We start from the raw sequence: 16,766 nt of genomic DNA on the forward strand, positions 1-16,766 counted from the left end.
ACCCTGTTTTCAGGCATAGCATTGCTAAGTAAAGGATAAAGGAACGGTTGCCTAAAAAGGGATGTGCTGTCTGGACAAACCATCTTCTTGCTTTCCCTCATACCTAAAATGTATGTATTTATTTTCTTGTGACTCCCTTAGTCTGTAATAAAAGAGTTCTGCTATTGTGCTTCATATAACCCTTTTCCTGCCTATTTTCTTCCCTATATGACAACAAACCAAGAAGGTTCTCCAGAACATGATCTTACTTCAGTCATTCCATCCTGGCCCAAAAGCATTTGCGCATAAATTTTCACTTTGCCTCATTTTCTTTTTCTGGTGAGTTCTGAAGTCCTAGTTACATTATATGACTCTACAGAACACTATATTGAGGGTAAGCATTAAAGGAACATCAAGGTGCTGTTAAATGCACTATACAGTCACTAATCTGGAGATGAAGAAACCATAGAATGACTGTGACTTGATGCAGTCAGCACAGCTCATCAATTATCAGATAAAAGGCACTTTTCTAAGAGTAAAGGGAGGTGAAACCCCACCTTTTTGAAAGAAGATACTATACTACCTCTGACTTATTTCTGTCAAAACTAATGCCTCCTTGCAGAGGTTTGTGTTTCTGGCATGTTAGTGTGTCCTATCTAGGGAAAAGATATATGTGCTAGTCTTTGCATTTGTAGGAATGTGTAAGAATAGCAGGTTTTCTCTTTTTTTCAGGAGTTGATTTCCTTTTTTTTTCTTTTTCAAATTTAACAGTAGTGTCCATCCCTTAGGACTAGCTTTTTTTTTTCTTTTTTTTTTTCTTGAATCAAGCTGCTATGGAGGGTCATTCATAGGATGGAGGAGTTAGACAAGCTGGCAGAGGCCAAGCACCATTGAGTTTGCAGTCTGCAGGCTGTCAGCAGATGCTCAGGTAGCTTACAGTTTGGATGTAAGTTGGTTTTAAAGTGTTTTTTCCTTGGTTACATGATTTTAAAAATTATGAGGAGAAAAATAATTTAAAAAGCACTTTCATTGCAAATTGGTGTGACAGTGCTGGCTGAAGTGTGTTGGGGGAGAACTGTATGACAAAACACGCTTGTCATCAGTACTGAGTGAGATGAGAAGTACCACAACTTGACATGGAGCACGTGATTAATCAGTTTATTTAATGTACTTGATCAGATTTGTGATCTGTGAATGTGGTAGAGGTCAAAACATGAACTTTGCAAAGCACTAATTTCTTGGTGAAGACTTTATAAATGGAGCTAAGCCTGCTTATGTCATTAACAGAAGGGTGGTTTGCTGAGCCACGACCTTCTCCTTCAGAATTTGAGAGGGAATTTGAAGTAGAGCACTGTACAAAGAAAATCCTGAGCCACACAGTCTGCAGCTCCTGGTCTAAAAAGGAGCCTATTGATGATCTCAGTGTAAGATGTGGAGAAAGGATACAAAGGACATCCCAGGCATCTACAGCTGGAGGAACCGAGTTCCTCCTCTGATGCACCTGTGCCTTTGTTTCCTAATGAAAGGAGTCACCCCTGAGACTTTTACATTTTGGGGTCAGGTCCATGAAGACTACCCTAAGATGATGATAAACATTCTTTATTTACAATATCACCACATTCATCCTTTGATAAAATATAGAGTATTTTGGTTGCTTCCTCCTAGCTCCTTTCCTTTTGGTGTCAAAAAACTAGAAAAGAATACCTGTCAACTGTAACTCAGAAGAGCCTTTGGGGTCTCATCATTCTTAGCTGAAATTTTTTGTGATATTTAGACTAGATTCAGCCACATTATGAATTAGGAAAGTACAATTTGATGATAAAAGGCTGTTCAAATTTAAAGTACATCATGCAGTGGTCACACCTATAGAGTTTTTATCACTTCATACATAAGCATAGGACTGCCCTTAAAAACAAGTCATACCTAATTCTAAGTTTTCTAGCTGAAATAGAAGAATTTTCTTTTGTGTTATTTCAACTGATTAAATAACACTACCCTTCTAAAATGTTCTTATCCTGTGTCAATCTCTCTTCTATTACATACAAATTAGTGTATGATGTCAATAAAATACTATAAAAAAGGGGTTTTTTAAACTCCAGTTTTCTAAGTTCCAGTGCTGATCAATGTGGACTAACATATAATTTTAGAGAGGTCTTTTCTTCTGAAATCTGCTCAGGTGTAACTAGGTATTCATGTGGCCTTACAACCTCATCAGTTTAGTCTTTGAACACTGCATTAATCTTACTAATTAAATAATATTCTGACACATAGATGTGCTAATAGGTACAGCTGCAGTGAACCTGCTCTCTTAAATTAGGGAAAGTGTTACACTGTTTGTTAGACATCACTTGGCATCAGATTATGAACCAAAACATGCTTGAACACCTCTGAGCACACAGTGGGAGCTATGAGTGTGTACTTCTTAGCTAAAGAGGCAGGGGAATTGTGTTTCATCTGACAAGAATTAAATTATAACTGAAATATTATGAAAAAAATATCATTGCTTCTGTAAAAGAAATAAAGTGGTATATAGGATGCACTTTTAAAAGCCTATTTGTTCCATAGAAAGGATGCTGACAAGTGTTTTACAAATTACTTTTGACAGTAGTATATTTTATGAATTGTCTTGACATTTTTGTTCTTCTCCTTATGGGCTTATACTGAGCTCTCCTGCTGCTGCAGCGCCCTGTCGTGAGAGCAACAGTGCAACAGCAAAGGCAGAGGAGAGAAGAGCAAAGAACAACAGGAATCAACCAGACTCCCAAAGCTGACACTTCCCAAGCAGGTGCCTCATTTTCTGAAGTAGAATTCCTACCACTGTAGCCTTTGGTTTCGTTCAGGTGTTGCTTGCTGCTGTTCAGACGAGGAGGAGTGGGCATGTGGGATACTCCACTGGCAGACCTGGATGTCAAAGATGAGTTCTCGGTCTTCTCGTCTGAGCTGGTGGCTTGCCTGGTGCTTACTGAAATTGTGCTTGTCCTCTTGGCAAATTGGTCATCTGTTGGAAAAGTTTCTGCCCTGGAATAAGTAGTAACTTCGTTTTTTTGGACCATGAGGCTTGTGCTGGAGGTGTAAGTGTTTAATGTTAAGCCATGGCTTGTGGTAGAGGCTGGAGCGTGGAGCAGAGGAGAACTTGATGTGGCATTGTGGTGTTGGCATCTTCCCCCCTCGGTGGTCTTTGTGCTATTCTGCCTTTCGTATTCACTCCGTGAGGAGTGAATATTTGGCTCTTTGGATGTCAGTTTTTCAAAAATAAGAAGATCTGGATCAATCCCTATGAAATCATAACAGTGTTAGTTTTGTGTGATAAGAGCTGGTCTGCACACCCACAAAAGGACTGCACAGAGACAGTGGCAGGTCAGGGAGCCCAAATAATACCCACCAGCACCTTTTGGGCTGGAGGCTGTGGGACACCTCAAGGGATGCAAGGGAAGTGCATTTTGGGATTGCACAAGACTTATTATGGGATGCTTGGGGAAGGAACCAAAGGTGAGGAAAGGGTGGGATCTAGGTTACTGGGGGTAGGGAAATCCCAGAAAGCTCTGTGTGTGTGTGTGATAGTCTGCACCAGCAGCTGGAGGGAAGCTGCACCCCTGGGGCTCAAACATCAGGTGACAGCAACTGGGGAGACTGGGGTCCAGACTGGGCAGACTGAGCATCTCAACCCAGCTGCTGGGTAGGTTTGCATTTTATATGTGTGTATATATATATTTTCACTAACAGATCTCCATCCTGTGAGCTAGAAAAAGCAGGATGAGGCTTTTGGTGCTACCTGTGGTTGTGTGCCTGCTTCATGTGTTTGGCTCTGTAACCTGTGTGCTCTTTGTGCATGTGCCTAATGAGAAAAAATTTTCAGCCTTGCTACTGCTTGGATCTGGGGACATGGAGCAGTGGCAACCTCAGTCTCTCAGACCTGGTAGGTGTTTGCCCAAATATTGGGCAAACAGTACTGAGAAGTTACTCAGAGCATGAATCTTGAGAGCAGGCTGTATCTTTAAGGTTTTTTCTCACTGAGTGGAGAAAGGGGGGAAGTATTTTCAGCTGGAGGTACATAGTGAAGAAGGAAAAAAGTCTTAAGCATTTTTACTTCAGAAGCATATTACTTCAGAACATCTTCTAGCACAGCAGCTGACTGGGTATAATTTTAACATTTTCTCTAGTTGCTGTGTTTTCAGCCTTTATAAATGAAGTGCCTAATTACCTGTTGTGATGTTGTACAAAATGACATTGATTCCAGCCTTCAGGATGCAGCTTTCCAATGCTGGGCAAGACATGTGCAGGCAGTTCCTATTCTCGTGGATGGCTCCATGGTAGAACACTGCTAGATTGCAGGAAACTACAATCCATAAAGAATAAAATTGAGCTTCTCAGAAGAATGACCATTGCATTTTGCACATTATTATGTTATTTAAATCAGAAGATCATTAATACTGGGCAGCTCTGGCCAGATCCTATGGGAAGAGAGAACCAAATACTGTGGGTCTCTCATTATCATGCAAACTAATTGAGCATACAGTCAAAAAAGTAGAACTACTTATAATTATATTCTTTTTTACATCTGGACCAGAATAGCCACCTGTGTTCTAAATGTGTCTCTGATTAAATAATAACTGATTTAAAGTGTATCGTTGAAATGCCCTCTACTGTCTCTATTTTAGTTAAGATTGTAACAAATTTTTGCTTGACTATGTCAGAATATAAAAAGGAGATTCCAAGTTACCATTAATTATCTCTGTAAGGTATCCAGTACCTTGTTCTATGAGAAAAAGTTTGTTGTCCAAATAGGAAGAACATTGCTGAAATGTATTAAATTTTTATTTCCTCACATTATTTAAGACAGAATTTGATTCTTCCCAGGAATGCTGATGGCAGTTATGTCACTGTCAGATTGCCAAGGTCATATTTTTGCTCATAATTCAAAATTTCATCAAAATTTATATTGACTTTTTTAGTAACTGGTTCCTCGCTTTCATCCTCCATATCCAAAACCCTCTTCAAGTCTTGTGAGTTTTGAAAATTTAGGCACCACAGACATGCACTTCATGTATTCTCCTAAAATATACTCCTATAGCGTACCAGTGCAGTGTGATACAAAGTACAGTACTGGGCTTAAAATAAACAATGATTTTTCTTATTTTTATTCTGAGTTTACAAGGCTAGGGAAAAGGGGTTGCCAGCTCAATAACTGCTATCATTTATTGCTATAACTTTATTGTTCATATTAATGTTATACTTGGTTTGCACCACAAACATGGTGTGAACACAGAATAAGAGAGTGCTTTCTCCAAGGAAATTAATATTCTTGTATTTCAGAGGAAAATTGTGCACTCCCTCCTCTTTCTGATGCCATACTCCATGAAAAAAAGTGCTGTTGGAATCACTGTCACTGGTTGTTCTCTACAGGAGTAGATGGTGATGAATACTGAAGAGTCATTCTTTTAATGTTGGCATTGTCTATAAGCTTTGTAACACAGACCTAAAATTTCAGAGCAGACCCTAAGATTTTCACATGTTTCTAGTGTAGTCTTCCAGAAAACTAAGATTTTCAATTTCCTTTCTATGGGACTGAAAATGGGAGAACAGTTACAAGGTGTCTCTGCTTTCCTGCCTCAAAAAAATGCATAGATCCTCTCCCCCATTTCTTCTTCAAATAAAGGAATGTTTATATAAGCATTACCCAAAATGTGTTTCTTGTATGTAAATTTTAACGTGTGCCACAATCTTGACAATAAACACTCACCATTCTTCAGAAGGCAGCAGCTTCTGCTGCACTGTTGGGGTGAGACTTCTGCATAAACCTTCAGCATCCGGGCTCCCCTCCTCTGTGACTCCTGCAGGTCAATCAGGCAGCCTGGGAAGCGCCGGATCCAGCAGTTCTTGTAAAAGGTGGTGGGTGAGCAGAGTGAGTGGGACTCCACAGCCAAACCCAGCACCAACAGCACTTCTGCTACTGCCACCAGCAGAACCATTGCCTTGGGGTGATGGGCTCAGTCACTGTGCACTGTGCTCCATGGATGCACTGAAGGCTGAACCAGCATTGGAAGAGACAATCCCTGGAGGGGTGAGGATGCTGTCAATTCTGCCAGGGATGTGAGCCAGGGGATGGTTTTTTGCCAAACAATTCCCATAGTGCTGTTTGGACAGCTGCTGGAAGAAAGCAACCATTTTATGAGCTACATAGGATTATAATAGTTACTATTGTTGTCCTCTAACTTAATTATTTGGAGACAGTTTTTGAGAGACAAAAGGCACACGTTGTTTTTTGTCATTCAGAAAACTTGTTTCTTTGGACAAGAGTGTGTGTGTCTTGTCCTTCTGAGACCAAACCAGCCTTAACATTTGGTGAAAAATGGTGAACAGCATATTGTTTCACCTCACTTTGTTCAGGCACACTATTACACTCAACACAGGAGAAACAGCTCAGTTTAGTTTCTGAACACTTTTTGAATTACCTGGTGGCTGCAAATATACTTTCCTTCTTTATTAACAAACTGAACTGTCTCATTCTGTCTGCCAGCCATAGGTAGAAATTTGTTCCCTTTCCCTACTCTGTTTTGATGGCAAGCACAATACAATTTTATTTACAAAGATCTCGGACTAGATGAATATGACTGGAGAAGGCTGTAACCTACATTCAAGTCATTAGAGAGCATCCAGAGGAGGGTTATGAAGATGGTGAAGGGCCTTGAGGGGAAGCAGCTGAGGACACTTGGTTTGTTCAGCCTGGAGGAGACTGAGGGGAGACTTATGGCCACCTGCAGCTTCCTCACGAGGGACAGTGGAGGGGCAGGCACTGACCTCTGCTCTCTGGTGACCAGTGACAGGACTCCAGGGAACAGCTGGAGCTGCAAGGAGGCTTAGGTTGGATTCTGGGAAAAGCTTCTTCCCCCAGAGGGTAGTTGGGCACTGAACAAGCTCCCAGGGCAGTAGGCACAGCTCCAAGCCTGATAAAACTCAAGAAGTGTTTGGACAACGCTCTCAGGCCCATGGTGGGATTGCTGGGGTGTCTGTGCAGGGCCAAGAGCTGGATTTCAATGAACCTTGTGGGTCCCTTCCAGCTCAGGATATTCTATGATTCTGTGATCTCCAGACCCAACAGGTAATCAAAGTTCTGCCACCAATAAGTTTAAGAATATTCAGCAGTCTATATGGGGTTTTCTGCTTCTGTTTAAGCTTGGAAAAGGCCTGCCAGAAGGAAAACATCGTTGACATAGAGGGAGGCGATTTTTCAAGCACCTGGTCTGAAACCTGAAACTCCCACATGATTTGTTTCTTAATAGGACCAAGTCTGACCCCTGATTCCCACATCTGCATGCCTTTCACACAGAAAGGCCTTAAATTATTACAATACATGAATTGATTTAAACTCACTGGACTGTATAGTGAGGTTGAGAAAATTAGGTAGAAATACAGTTGTCTGCAATAAAAACTGTGCGTTGAATATATAAAATAGTTTACACTGCCTTTTTATCCTTCAAGACTAGAATCAAGGAATTTCCTTAGTTCTACATAAAGTATAGATTAGTTACATGGAGTGGGGGAAACCTCAAATTCATTTTAATTTTTTAGTCATTATAGCTGATGTTTTGCAAAACAAGGCCCCGAGTTTGGAAATGAACCAACACGTAAACAATTGTGTTCCTTTCAGAGCTCCTTGGAAGGTAATAAAGCCCAGAGCAGGATTAGTCCTGTTGATCCAATAGCAAGGCCAAGGCATTATTTTATTCATTGGAATTATAATTAGGAGGATTCCAAATAAATGTCTGTTGTGGGGAATACAAGAATTAAATTATAAGAAAGGGGGGAAGTGGGTAATCCTTTAAGCCTCTGTCCTGAAAACCAGCTCTTGGTACTTGTGTTGTTTTATTTAGTTCTGGTAGTTTGATGTGCTTTGTTTTCATTTTCATCTCTGTGAAAATCACAAATTAAAACCTTAAATGCATTTTAATAGACCTGTTAGCTTGCATTCAGTGAACTGCACAGGGAAATTTTTAGACATTTCTCTACAATTGCTACAAGCACTATTGACAATGTATTTTTCTAAAAGGTTTGTTCCTACTTTCCTAGTAATCCAAAGCATCACTTGATATGGGACAAACTCAGAATTTTGAAAGACATGCCTGTATTTTGGCAATACATTTAGTAGGAATTTTAGATCTATTTTCTTCTGTAAGACTCACATGCAAAATTCCTGATTGCTTTCCTCGCTCCTACACTTCCCAAGTCTGCAAGAACAGAAATCCAGGAGACTCTGCAAAACTTGGGGAAGCATTTAACAAGGAGATTAAACTGATACAGAGTAAGTATTTATATTGGACAAAGCTGAATATGCCTTTAGTCCATTTAAATAAATCTATTTACTTGCACGAGCAAAACATTAGATGTAATAGGTAGCTTTAAAGGTGTATGTATTTTTATGTATATGTATTTTTACTTAAAAGATTATGCTGTCTCAGTTCCTTTGGGTTTCTATGTTTGAGGCCTTGCAAAGTGTATGTGTAGATAACAAGCATGTTTACATCTTCCTTTTCAGGAGAAGAAATTTAAAACTTAAGGACTAGTGCTGTGACCTACTGCAGTTGCTGGACCTGCAATACCACACCAGTTCTGTGATTTTAGTGGTGCTTTGTCCAGACATCAGGATAAAGTGCACGACTGGATGTGAACATGCCTGAGCACATAAGCATCTGCCAGACCATCCAGTAAGTCTTCCTCTGGCATCATGTTTTGTATAAAGTAAAAAAATCCACAACTACCTGTTACTTCCATTGAGGCAGCCACCAAACACAGTAAGGGATCGTATTCACTGTGCATAATATTTAATTATGTATTTGCAAAAGTAAGCTTGGGTAACCAATCCTATTGTGTACAGATCTATGTGTTTTCAAGGTATATTTAAAAACCTCTCTTTTTTTTGTTTGTTTTCACAGTTTGCCAGTAGACACATTGCTGCTCTTAATGCCTTCATATGTTCTGCTCTGTACTTGAACTACGCAGCTTTTTTTCCCTTCCATTACTTGTTATTCTCTTTTCTTTCTCTGTTTCTGAGCAAATTTTGAGAGCAAGAGTAGCTACAGGGAAACTTTCTATTTAATTAAATATAAAGAGATTGAAACAAATAAGTAAACATATGGCTGCTTTAGGCAATTTCCTTTAAAAACTGAAAAGTTCTGTCTATTAAATTTTCGAATCTTCTGCCTTGCTTCCCCATAATTTTACTTTGACTTTTCTATGAAAAATGCATATATATATAAATTAATGCTGAAATTTTAATTCACAAACATTTTGCAAGAAGGAAATATCTGAGTCTTACCTGCAAACCAGTGACCGACTGTTCCTTGTGCTCTGCAAAGAGGGATCAAGGACTTTTGCTGTTAGTAAGGAGTCTCCGGCCAGTTTCAGACCAGCACTTTGTGTTATTTAGTAATTCTTTTCATCCATCTGCTCAAATTTCTTCCTGGAAAACAAAAAGGCAGTTGCCTGTTTTCTGTGAGAACATGGATGTTTTTGCAGACCTTTCAGTAAAAGAGATATAGATGAACCTGCCACACAGGAAAAAAAATATCTTTTTAATGATTCCTCTTAGAGACAGCACCTGAAATTTCCCACCTGGGCTGGCAGTGAGAATGGCACAATCCAAGAGCTACCAAGCACAAAGGATTCATCATGAGGCATTAACTCTTTTTTTGCCAAATATAAACAAAATCAGACACTTTTTCCATATAAAGCAACAGATATATCTTGACATTGGGAACTATATTTAGTTTCTATGGAATACATGGTTCTATTACTCAGAATATATGAAGACCAGAAAGGATCTATATAATCATAGAATCATAGAATGGGCTGGGTTGGAAGGGACTTTAATGATCATCTTGTTCCAACCCCCTGCCATGGGCAGGGACACCTTCCACCAGACCAGGTTGCTCAGAGCCCCATCCAACCTGGCCTTGAACACTTCCAGGGATGGGGCATCCACAGCTTCTCTAGACAACCTGTGCCAGTGCATTATCACCCTCACAGGAAAGAATTTTTTCCTAATATCCAATCTAAACCTACTCTCTGTCAGTTTGAAGTCATTCCCCCTTTTCCTGCCACTCCAGGCGTTTGTAAATAGTCTCTCTCCATCCTCCTCATAGGCTCCCTGTAGGCACTGGAGGTCACAATTAAGTAACCCTGAAGCCTTCTCTTCTCCAGGCTGAACAATCCCAATTCTCTCAGCCTTGATACAGGAAAGCACTCCTGAAAAAGACTGAAAAGGCCAAAGCTTTGATCCTGTAGTCAGATCAGTGCGTTGGCTTTTGTTTGTGGGTCATCTGCTGCCTGTGCTGTGTCTGTCCTGTGCTTCTCTGCCACCTGTTGTGAAGTCCCTCTCAGCCCTAGTGTGGGCAGGACAGCCCATGGCCTGGGTCAAGCTGGAACTTAGGCACTGATGCTCTTTGAGCAGCTGTGGGAGGCAGTGGTGGTGGTTGCTCTGTCCCAGTGGTGGCTGTCTTTGATAGCTCCTCCTTCCACCTGCAGTGGTTAAGTTGGTGTGATTAGAGGGACACATCCCTCATGGAACTGCAGACTAGATGAGAGAGGACAGCTGGGCCTCCTGTCTGTATCTTCCCTTTTCCAGGCAGGTATCAGGAGAGAAGTGAGAGATATCCCCTGAGGCCCAGGGGAGGCAGCACAGCACTCCTTGATGCTGCCACGACATCGCACAAGTATTCAGGGAATGATTGCTCCCAGCACAGACCCAGCCTGTCCCAGGTGTGGGAAGAGACTGGACCTACCTATGCAAAGCACTTCTCTGCTACAGCTACAGGCAAACATGTTGGCTTGAAGTGAGACTGAAGCCTGCAGTTCCCCAGGTGAGGTAAGAACCTGCAAGAGTCCTCCTTTGAACATCAGTAAGCAAATTTAATCAAATGTGCAGCACAATTCCATGGGACATCAGCATGAAGTCAGTGAAGTTCTCTGACTGTGTTGTGCTCCACGTAAATAAACTGAATTGCAGGCCTGTGTTGAAATCATCTTTATCTCATTTTTCTGAGATATGTACATGTGCTTTCCCTTTATTACAGCAATTGTAAGGTCAAAATTTTACGTAAGCTAAATATTTTGATAATGCCAGAATATGTCAGTGTAACTCTGTTACGGTATAAAAGTTACAAAATACTAATGTAAGGGATCACAAAATAATGAAACATAAATACTTTGAAAAAAAAAATCCGAGCAAATCTTTTTGACATTATTCAAATAATGTGCTTGCTTGCCTTCTCCTTTAAAATTTTCCTTGAAATCGAAATATTCTTTCAAAATGTCAAAAGTCCAACAAAACAGCATTTTTTAAGAGAACTGTTTTGTCAAAAACAGCTATTAGTGGTCAGGTTTTGGTTTGGAGCAATATATCACATTTTTAATGAATCTGACCTTCTCCAAGGTTTGGGACAGTTGGCTCCAAGATTCTGGTTTCAGTCCCGTCCCAGCAACATGGTAAATAGAGGTAAAATATTACAGTTTCTGTTCCTGGGACTTTGTGCAAACTATTTTTTAAACCCTTGTTTCCAAGGGGCTGCCAGGCCCTGAGATTGTCTTGGAGCTTGTCTTCAGACTAATTCTGGTAAAACCTCTGTACGAAGGCTGGAATCTGTGTGTTCAAACAAAGAGCAACAGAAGTCTTAGCCAGGTCAGATTTATACAAATATAAATCTACTGGCATACATACAAGCTTGAGCCAAGGTTTATGACAAAAGGCACAACGTTTAGCAAACACTAATGAACGAATGCTGATTTATGGCAGAACGTGAAACTAGGCAAAGGGGATGGAGTTTCAATATTGTGATGCATTTTATACAGCTGGATACTTAGTGAAAGTCTTCCATGTGGATTACCATTCATCTTACCTAGTTATTATGTACTAAAACTCAGCTCTGCCTGTCTGCACCAGGATTAAAGAATATGTGCTGTTTTGAAAGCACCCAGTTTAGTCTCCTCTAGCTACCCAAGAAATTCCTGGCTGTGGATGCACAATGCATTTGTGCAGAGCAAACATCCCTGACAGGGGTACAGCAGCAGGCAGAGCACTCCAGCAGCCTGACCCCTGTTCAGTTTTTGTCAGGGAACATTTATTTCACCGGAGAGAGTTTCAAGGAAATTCCTTACTAGGTCTTAGGAATAAAAAATGGAACAGATTGAAGGCCCTTGTAACAGTTTACACACTTACACCTCCTTTCTGCTGTCTGGTGCCTGAACCTCCTCATGATCCTCACAGAATGCCCACGAGCACACAGATTATTGGAACAGCCTTTCTACTGCCCAGGGAGAGCTCAGCAGCACACACTTTAGCATTAATACTAATCACTCAGATTCCACTAAAGCAGGGATAAGTACTTGGTAGTAAATAATCTGTATTCAAAAAAGAATAACGCTCCAAGTATTTTTGCCGTAGTGTTGCAGCATACCTTTGTTGCAAGGAACAAGTTAAATAGTAAATTAAAAGCAGAAAAAAAATAAACAGAAAATATTAGGAAATAAAGCACTATTAGAAATAGGAGTGCCTTTTTTCTTTTTTTTTTTTTGGAGTAGCATTGCTAATGGCATTGGGTAAGAAGTGCTTTGTTTGGCTGTGAATCTGAAAAAAGAAATTACCTTTATTTGGCAAGTCATCCTTCACAAATGATAGAAATTTCAGTTGAAGTAAAATTATGCTCCAGTCAGTTCCTCTCAGAAATGCCAAGATCCTTTAGAACACTGGTATTTTTTAATGCTGAAATACTGCAGGATATTTCCTATGTTCCATAGATGCTTACTTTGTATCCCATGACAAGGAAAATACTAAACAATGGCAGCAGTGGCAAATCCTTTCCAAAAGAATAATTCCTCTCTTGAGTAATTCCACTATTACTCAATTCAGAGTTCCCTGGCAGTGCAATACAATTCCCTGGCGTCTCAGAGGGAAGAATGGGGCACTTTATATTTTATATTAGATAGCATGTATATTTTAAATAACCCCTGATTCTGTTCCATTTCAGACTTTAGACTAATAAGGCTGAAAGGAATTCAATTTTCTCACTGTTTTTTTTCACTCTATGTGGTTCTATCCTTAGAGCATTTAGGTTGGTGTTACTCTCAAGTGTTATCCAGTGTATCTGCATTAAATCAAGAGGTTTGCCTAAAACAAGCACAAAACCACTTCCCTTAGGCACTGTACTGATGCTTAAGGGTTTGGTTCTCTTCTGCTGCATATTTTTTGTGTGATCTTGGGTTAAACCCCCAGAGAAATTCAGGATATGTTTCATGTATATGTAAACCAGGTTTCCTGACAAGAAAAGCATTTGTCATTCTGACTCCCTATCACTGGTACTTTGGTGATCCCTCCACCCTCCCTTTGCTGTGTCTTCTGACCTTGCCAGTCTGGAGACCCAGCTTATTACACAAAGTCATTGAGTGTCACAGAGGAAAAACAAGTGGCCATGGTTTTCTAAGTAAATCTAAGCACTGTAAGACACTTGAAGTGAATCCAAAGTGTAAGCAGGCTTCAGCCCTAGCACACAGAGCAGGCTCACACCAGCCCCATAGGCATTCCTTGCCAGTCAGGAAGCATGAGCTGAGTTCCACACAAAACAGGATTAGTGCCACTTCTGTCTACTTATCTCTGGCTATACTGTTCCTGCCTCTGAAGCCGTAGCTCCTCCTGGCTCTCTGTGTTCCCTTTCTTTTGCTATGTTGGAAAAGTCAGAGGGCTACAGAAAGGTATGCCCAGGAAGAGAAAGGCTTAGATTTTCTGTATCATGGTTGAATGGTCTAATACAATGTAGCTGCTGTATAAAAGAGCTTCTTCCATTTCCAAGTCTTTCTAAAAGAAAAGAGTGATCTCTTTTCAGCCTTGGAAATAATTCGGCATTAATTACAGGAAAATAGTTCAGACACCAGGCACAGGGAAAAAAATGTCCAGACTGTGAATCCCAAGCAGAAATAGCCATCTCAACTCTAGAGCAAGAGAGCCCTGACTGAGACTCTCTGGTGTCTTCCTGGTCTGTTTGTTGGCATTTAAGAACCCTTTTCCTTGAGATAAATTTTTCTCTCAGGTACTGTAAAGAAACCGGAACTACCTAAAACAGCTTGAAGATTTTGCCCCAGGAGCTTTGGCTCTAAAAGATAGGTATTGAAAAGCTGAGCAAAGTTACTCTTGTCTTCCTCTCTGTGTAAATATCTTGTCCTTCAGGGTATGTTTTATCACAAACTCATTTAACATCTACCACGATTGTTTTCATGTTGTTTCATGCTTCAGCGTGTTCTTGTAGAATGACAGATGGTCTTTCATATTTGTTTCAAAAAATCATTCAAATCTTTTATGGCTCTGAACTATAGATTTTGATTTTGTAGCTCTAGCACTAGAGTTCCAGCTCTGAAAAATACACTTCTTACTCACTTAAGATCAACCAAGACGACTGCTGGTGAAACAACAAGACCTGTTCTTTGATTCCAGTATAATAGCATGTATTATTGATCTGAGCATAAACCATAGCAGTGGACTGGAAGACAAAGGAAATTATCTCTACAAAAGTGGAACAAAAGAGTAGTCCTTGCCCTGGTGCATTTGAAGTGTAAGTACCCTATAAGCACACCATACAGACTGACTGATTAGTGTAGTGAAAAACAAGGGAACTGCCCTGTCAGCATACTCTGCCTTAACACAATTGCCCTGCCCTAAGCTTGGATAAAGCATAGATAGCTCTCAATAAGCCCAGTAAAAACAACTGAATAAGGAAACACATGTAGGTTTTTTCAAAAGTGGCCATTCAACAGAGAGCACTGCTGACCCTCGGGCAAGTGAGAGCTCCTGGTGAAAGCTGTAGGAGTCTGTGCCCTCAAAAGTTTGTTGGCAGAAAGAAAATACCTATTAGTACGTGACAGAACTGATCCAGTCTATTAACAAATCTCATGGACTGTGAGGAAGAAGGACTCAAAACTCAGGCAGAGTGGCAGGTGCAGGCACACAGGCAACAGGAAGACACACAAGGCAACAGAAAAAATATTCCATCTACCCAGGCTGCAGTGTCAACACTTTGAGGTCAAACTTACCATAACTGACTACATGGAAAAAACCACTCACCAATTAGGAGCTAACTTATGAACACATGAAACATAAGAGACTCCAAAACAGATGTCTAAAGATGGCAATCATACCACTGTGTTGGCAATCATACTGTATTCCAACAGGGGAGCTTACTGTCCATGCCAAACATGAGAACTCTGTTTACCTCTGCAGTATGAATGATTACAATTGCTTTAAATGTCTGCCTATGGGAATTAAAGTGCAAGAAGGAATTATGGGTTGGACTGCTACAGAAGTGGTGAGACTCTTGTGTGTGATGATCTTTTCTGATGATGTGAACCTGAAGCAGAGAAAAAACAGTCCAGTGATCATAACTGAGCTTCAGGTGGGTGTAAGAAACTCAGAAAGCAAAACAATGCAGTGCTTCATCAAGAACAGAAGACAGGAAAGTGGAATTTGAAAATTAACTAAATATTGAGGGACAACGAAAGAGGAACACAAACTAAGCAAAGAGTGAAACTCATTAGTAGGAAAGTGAGAGGTGATAGTGACCTGATGAGGGACTGTGGCTGTTAAAGAGAGCTCTTTGGGACTGGCTGATATCCTACAGGAAAGGATGCCAGAACATGAAATGGGCCCTTCAAAAGCAAGATGATGAAAATGATTTGAAGTGGAAAACAAAAACGCACAGAAATCTGCCTCACCTCAAAAAATGCTCGTATAAAAGTCATCAGGAAAGAACACCTGTAACTGAGATTGACATTCATGTCATCTGTATGAGCTAGAGTGAAGAAGCTGAAGATCAAAACAGTGAGAGGAAATGCTAAAAAGCAAACAACTCTGCCTTCCTTAAAAAAGAGGGACATCCCTCCCACCCCAAACAGCCTAATACCACTCTGAAAAGTTTTAATAGGGGGGGGAAGATCCCTTCCAAGCAGTGGAAGTAGGGAGTTGTCTGAAATCTAAGCAATCTGCAATAACTGGAGATAAGTCACACTACTGCTAAAGGAAAAGATTTTCTATGGTCTGCAACATATGAGGTGAAAGAAATATCTTTATAAAGATAAATATATTTTGAACATGTTTGTATTAAGCATCATCAGATAGGAGTACATGGGATGGCAGATCTCCTCAGCTGTTTCAGCAGGTGGTGTTTTGTTTTGGTTTTTTGTTGTTTTTTGTTTGTTTGTTTGTTTTTGTTTTGAAGAACTGTCATTATGTTTGAATAATGTAACAACTCAAACAGCAAATCTGCTGCTTTATCCCTGCTCAAGATGCCCAGTTGTTAATTTACTCTTTCCTTGTTCATGTCCAACAAACTCAGGGCCCTGGTATGTAGCTCACTCTCCTGAGATGTCCTGTTCCAGCAACTTGGTTTAAATAGAGAATATAGAGCAGCAGAACAGGTTATACAGTGTCTTCACAGGCCAAACCAGAAGCTGAGACACAGATGGACTTATGCGGGAGGAATCATAGCAGAATTACGTATCACACTTGTGATTCCTAAATCCCACTGCTGCACCAGATGTGCCAGGTGAGCCCGTCGGTTGTTTTTTGTTAGGGAATGGAGTGTCGGGCTGTACCGCTCCCTCCTCCTCTCTGGCTGTGTGTACACATACCGTCCTTTTTCCCTGCGTGTGTGGTTCGAGAACGTTCCCCTTTTCCAGGGATGCAGCGGTACATTTATGGCAAGGGGTCAGAGCTGCGGCTGGAGCTGCGATCCCGGCCCAAATCAGGAGCG

At 40.6% G+C, this 16,766-nt stretch overlaps 2 protein-coding genes across 2 annotated transcripts in view; one reads left to right on the forward strand and one right to left on the reverse strand.

Moving 5' to 3' along the window:
- Positions 1 to 2,438: 2,438 nt before the first annotated feature.
- On the reverse strand, positions 2,439 to 6,085 carry MANSC4 (MANSC domain containing 4). Its single transcript, XM_008927185.4, has 3 exons — positions 5,720 to 6,085; positions 4,181 to 4,315; positions 2,439 to 3,253 (listed from the first exon to the last, which is right to left on the reverse strand). The coding sequence occupies exons 1-3, from the start codon at positions 5,946 to 5,948 to the stop codon at positions 2,565 to 2,567; spliced, it is 1,053 nt and encodes a 350-aa protein (XP_008925433.4). The 5' UTR covers positions 5,949 to 6,085; the 3' UTR covers positions 2,439 to 2,564.
- Positions 6,086 to 16,694: 10,609 nt separating this feature from the next.
- The window catches only part of KLHL42 (kelch like family member 42), a 13,000-nt gene continuing 12,928 nt past the window's right edge, over positions 16,695 to 16,766 (forward strand). The window contains exon 1 of the mRNA XM_018085828.3: positions 16,695 to 16,720. Coding sequence (XP_017941317.3) covers positions 16,695 to 16,720 — 26 coding nt within the window. The remainder of the gene's footprint in view (positions 16,721 to 16,766) is intronic.

Source organism: Manacus vitellinus, unplaced genomic scaffold (assembly GCF_001715985.3).
Source record: "Manacus vitellinus isolate BGI_N305 unplaced genomic scaffold, ASM171598v3 scaffold_88_pilon, whole genome shotgun sequence".
Taxonomy (NCBI): Eukaryota; Metazoa; Chordata; class Aves; order Passeriformes; family Pipridae; genus Manacus; species Manacus vitellinus.

What these genes read in the sequence shown, in the direction of transcription:
- MANSC4 (XM_008927185.4), bottom strand. Translation starts at nt 5,948, where the DNA reads ATGGTTCTGCTGGTGGCAGTAGCAGAAGTGCTGTTGGTGCTGGGTTTG. An exon ending in CTGCTGCCTTCTGAAGAATG is followed by an intron (nt 4,316 to 5,719) that starts GTGAGTGTTTAT and finishes TATGGATTGTAG; the next exon opens with TTTCCTGCAATCTAGCAGTG. An exon ending in TTTGTACAACATCACAACAG is followed by an intron (nt 3,254 to 4,180) that starts GTAATTAGGCAC and finishes ATGATTTCATAG; the next exon opens with GGATTGATCCAGATCTTCTT.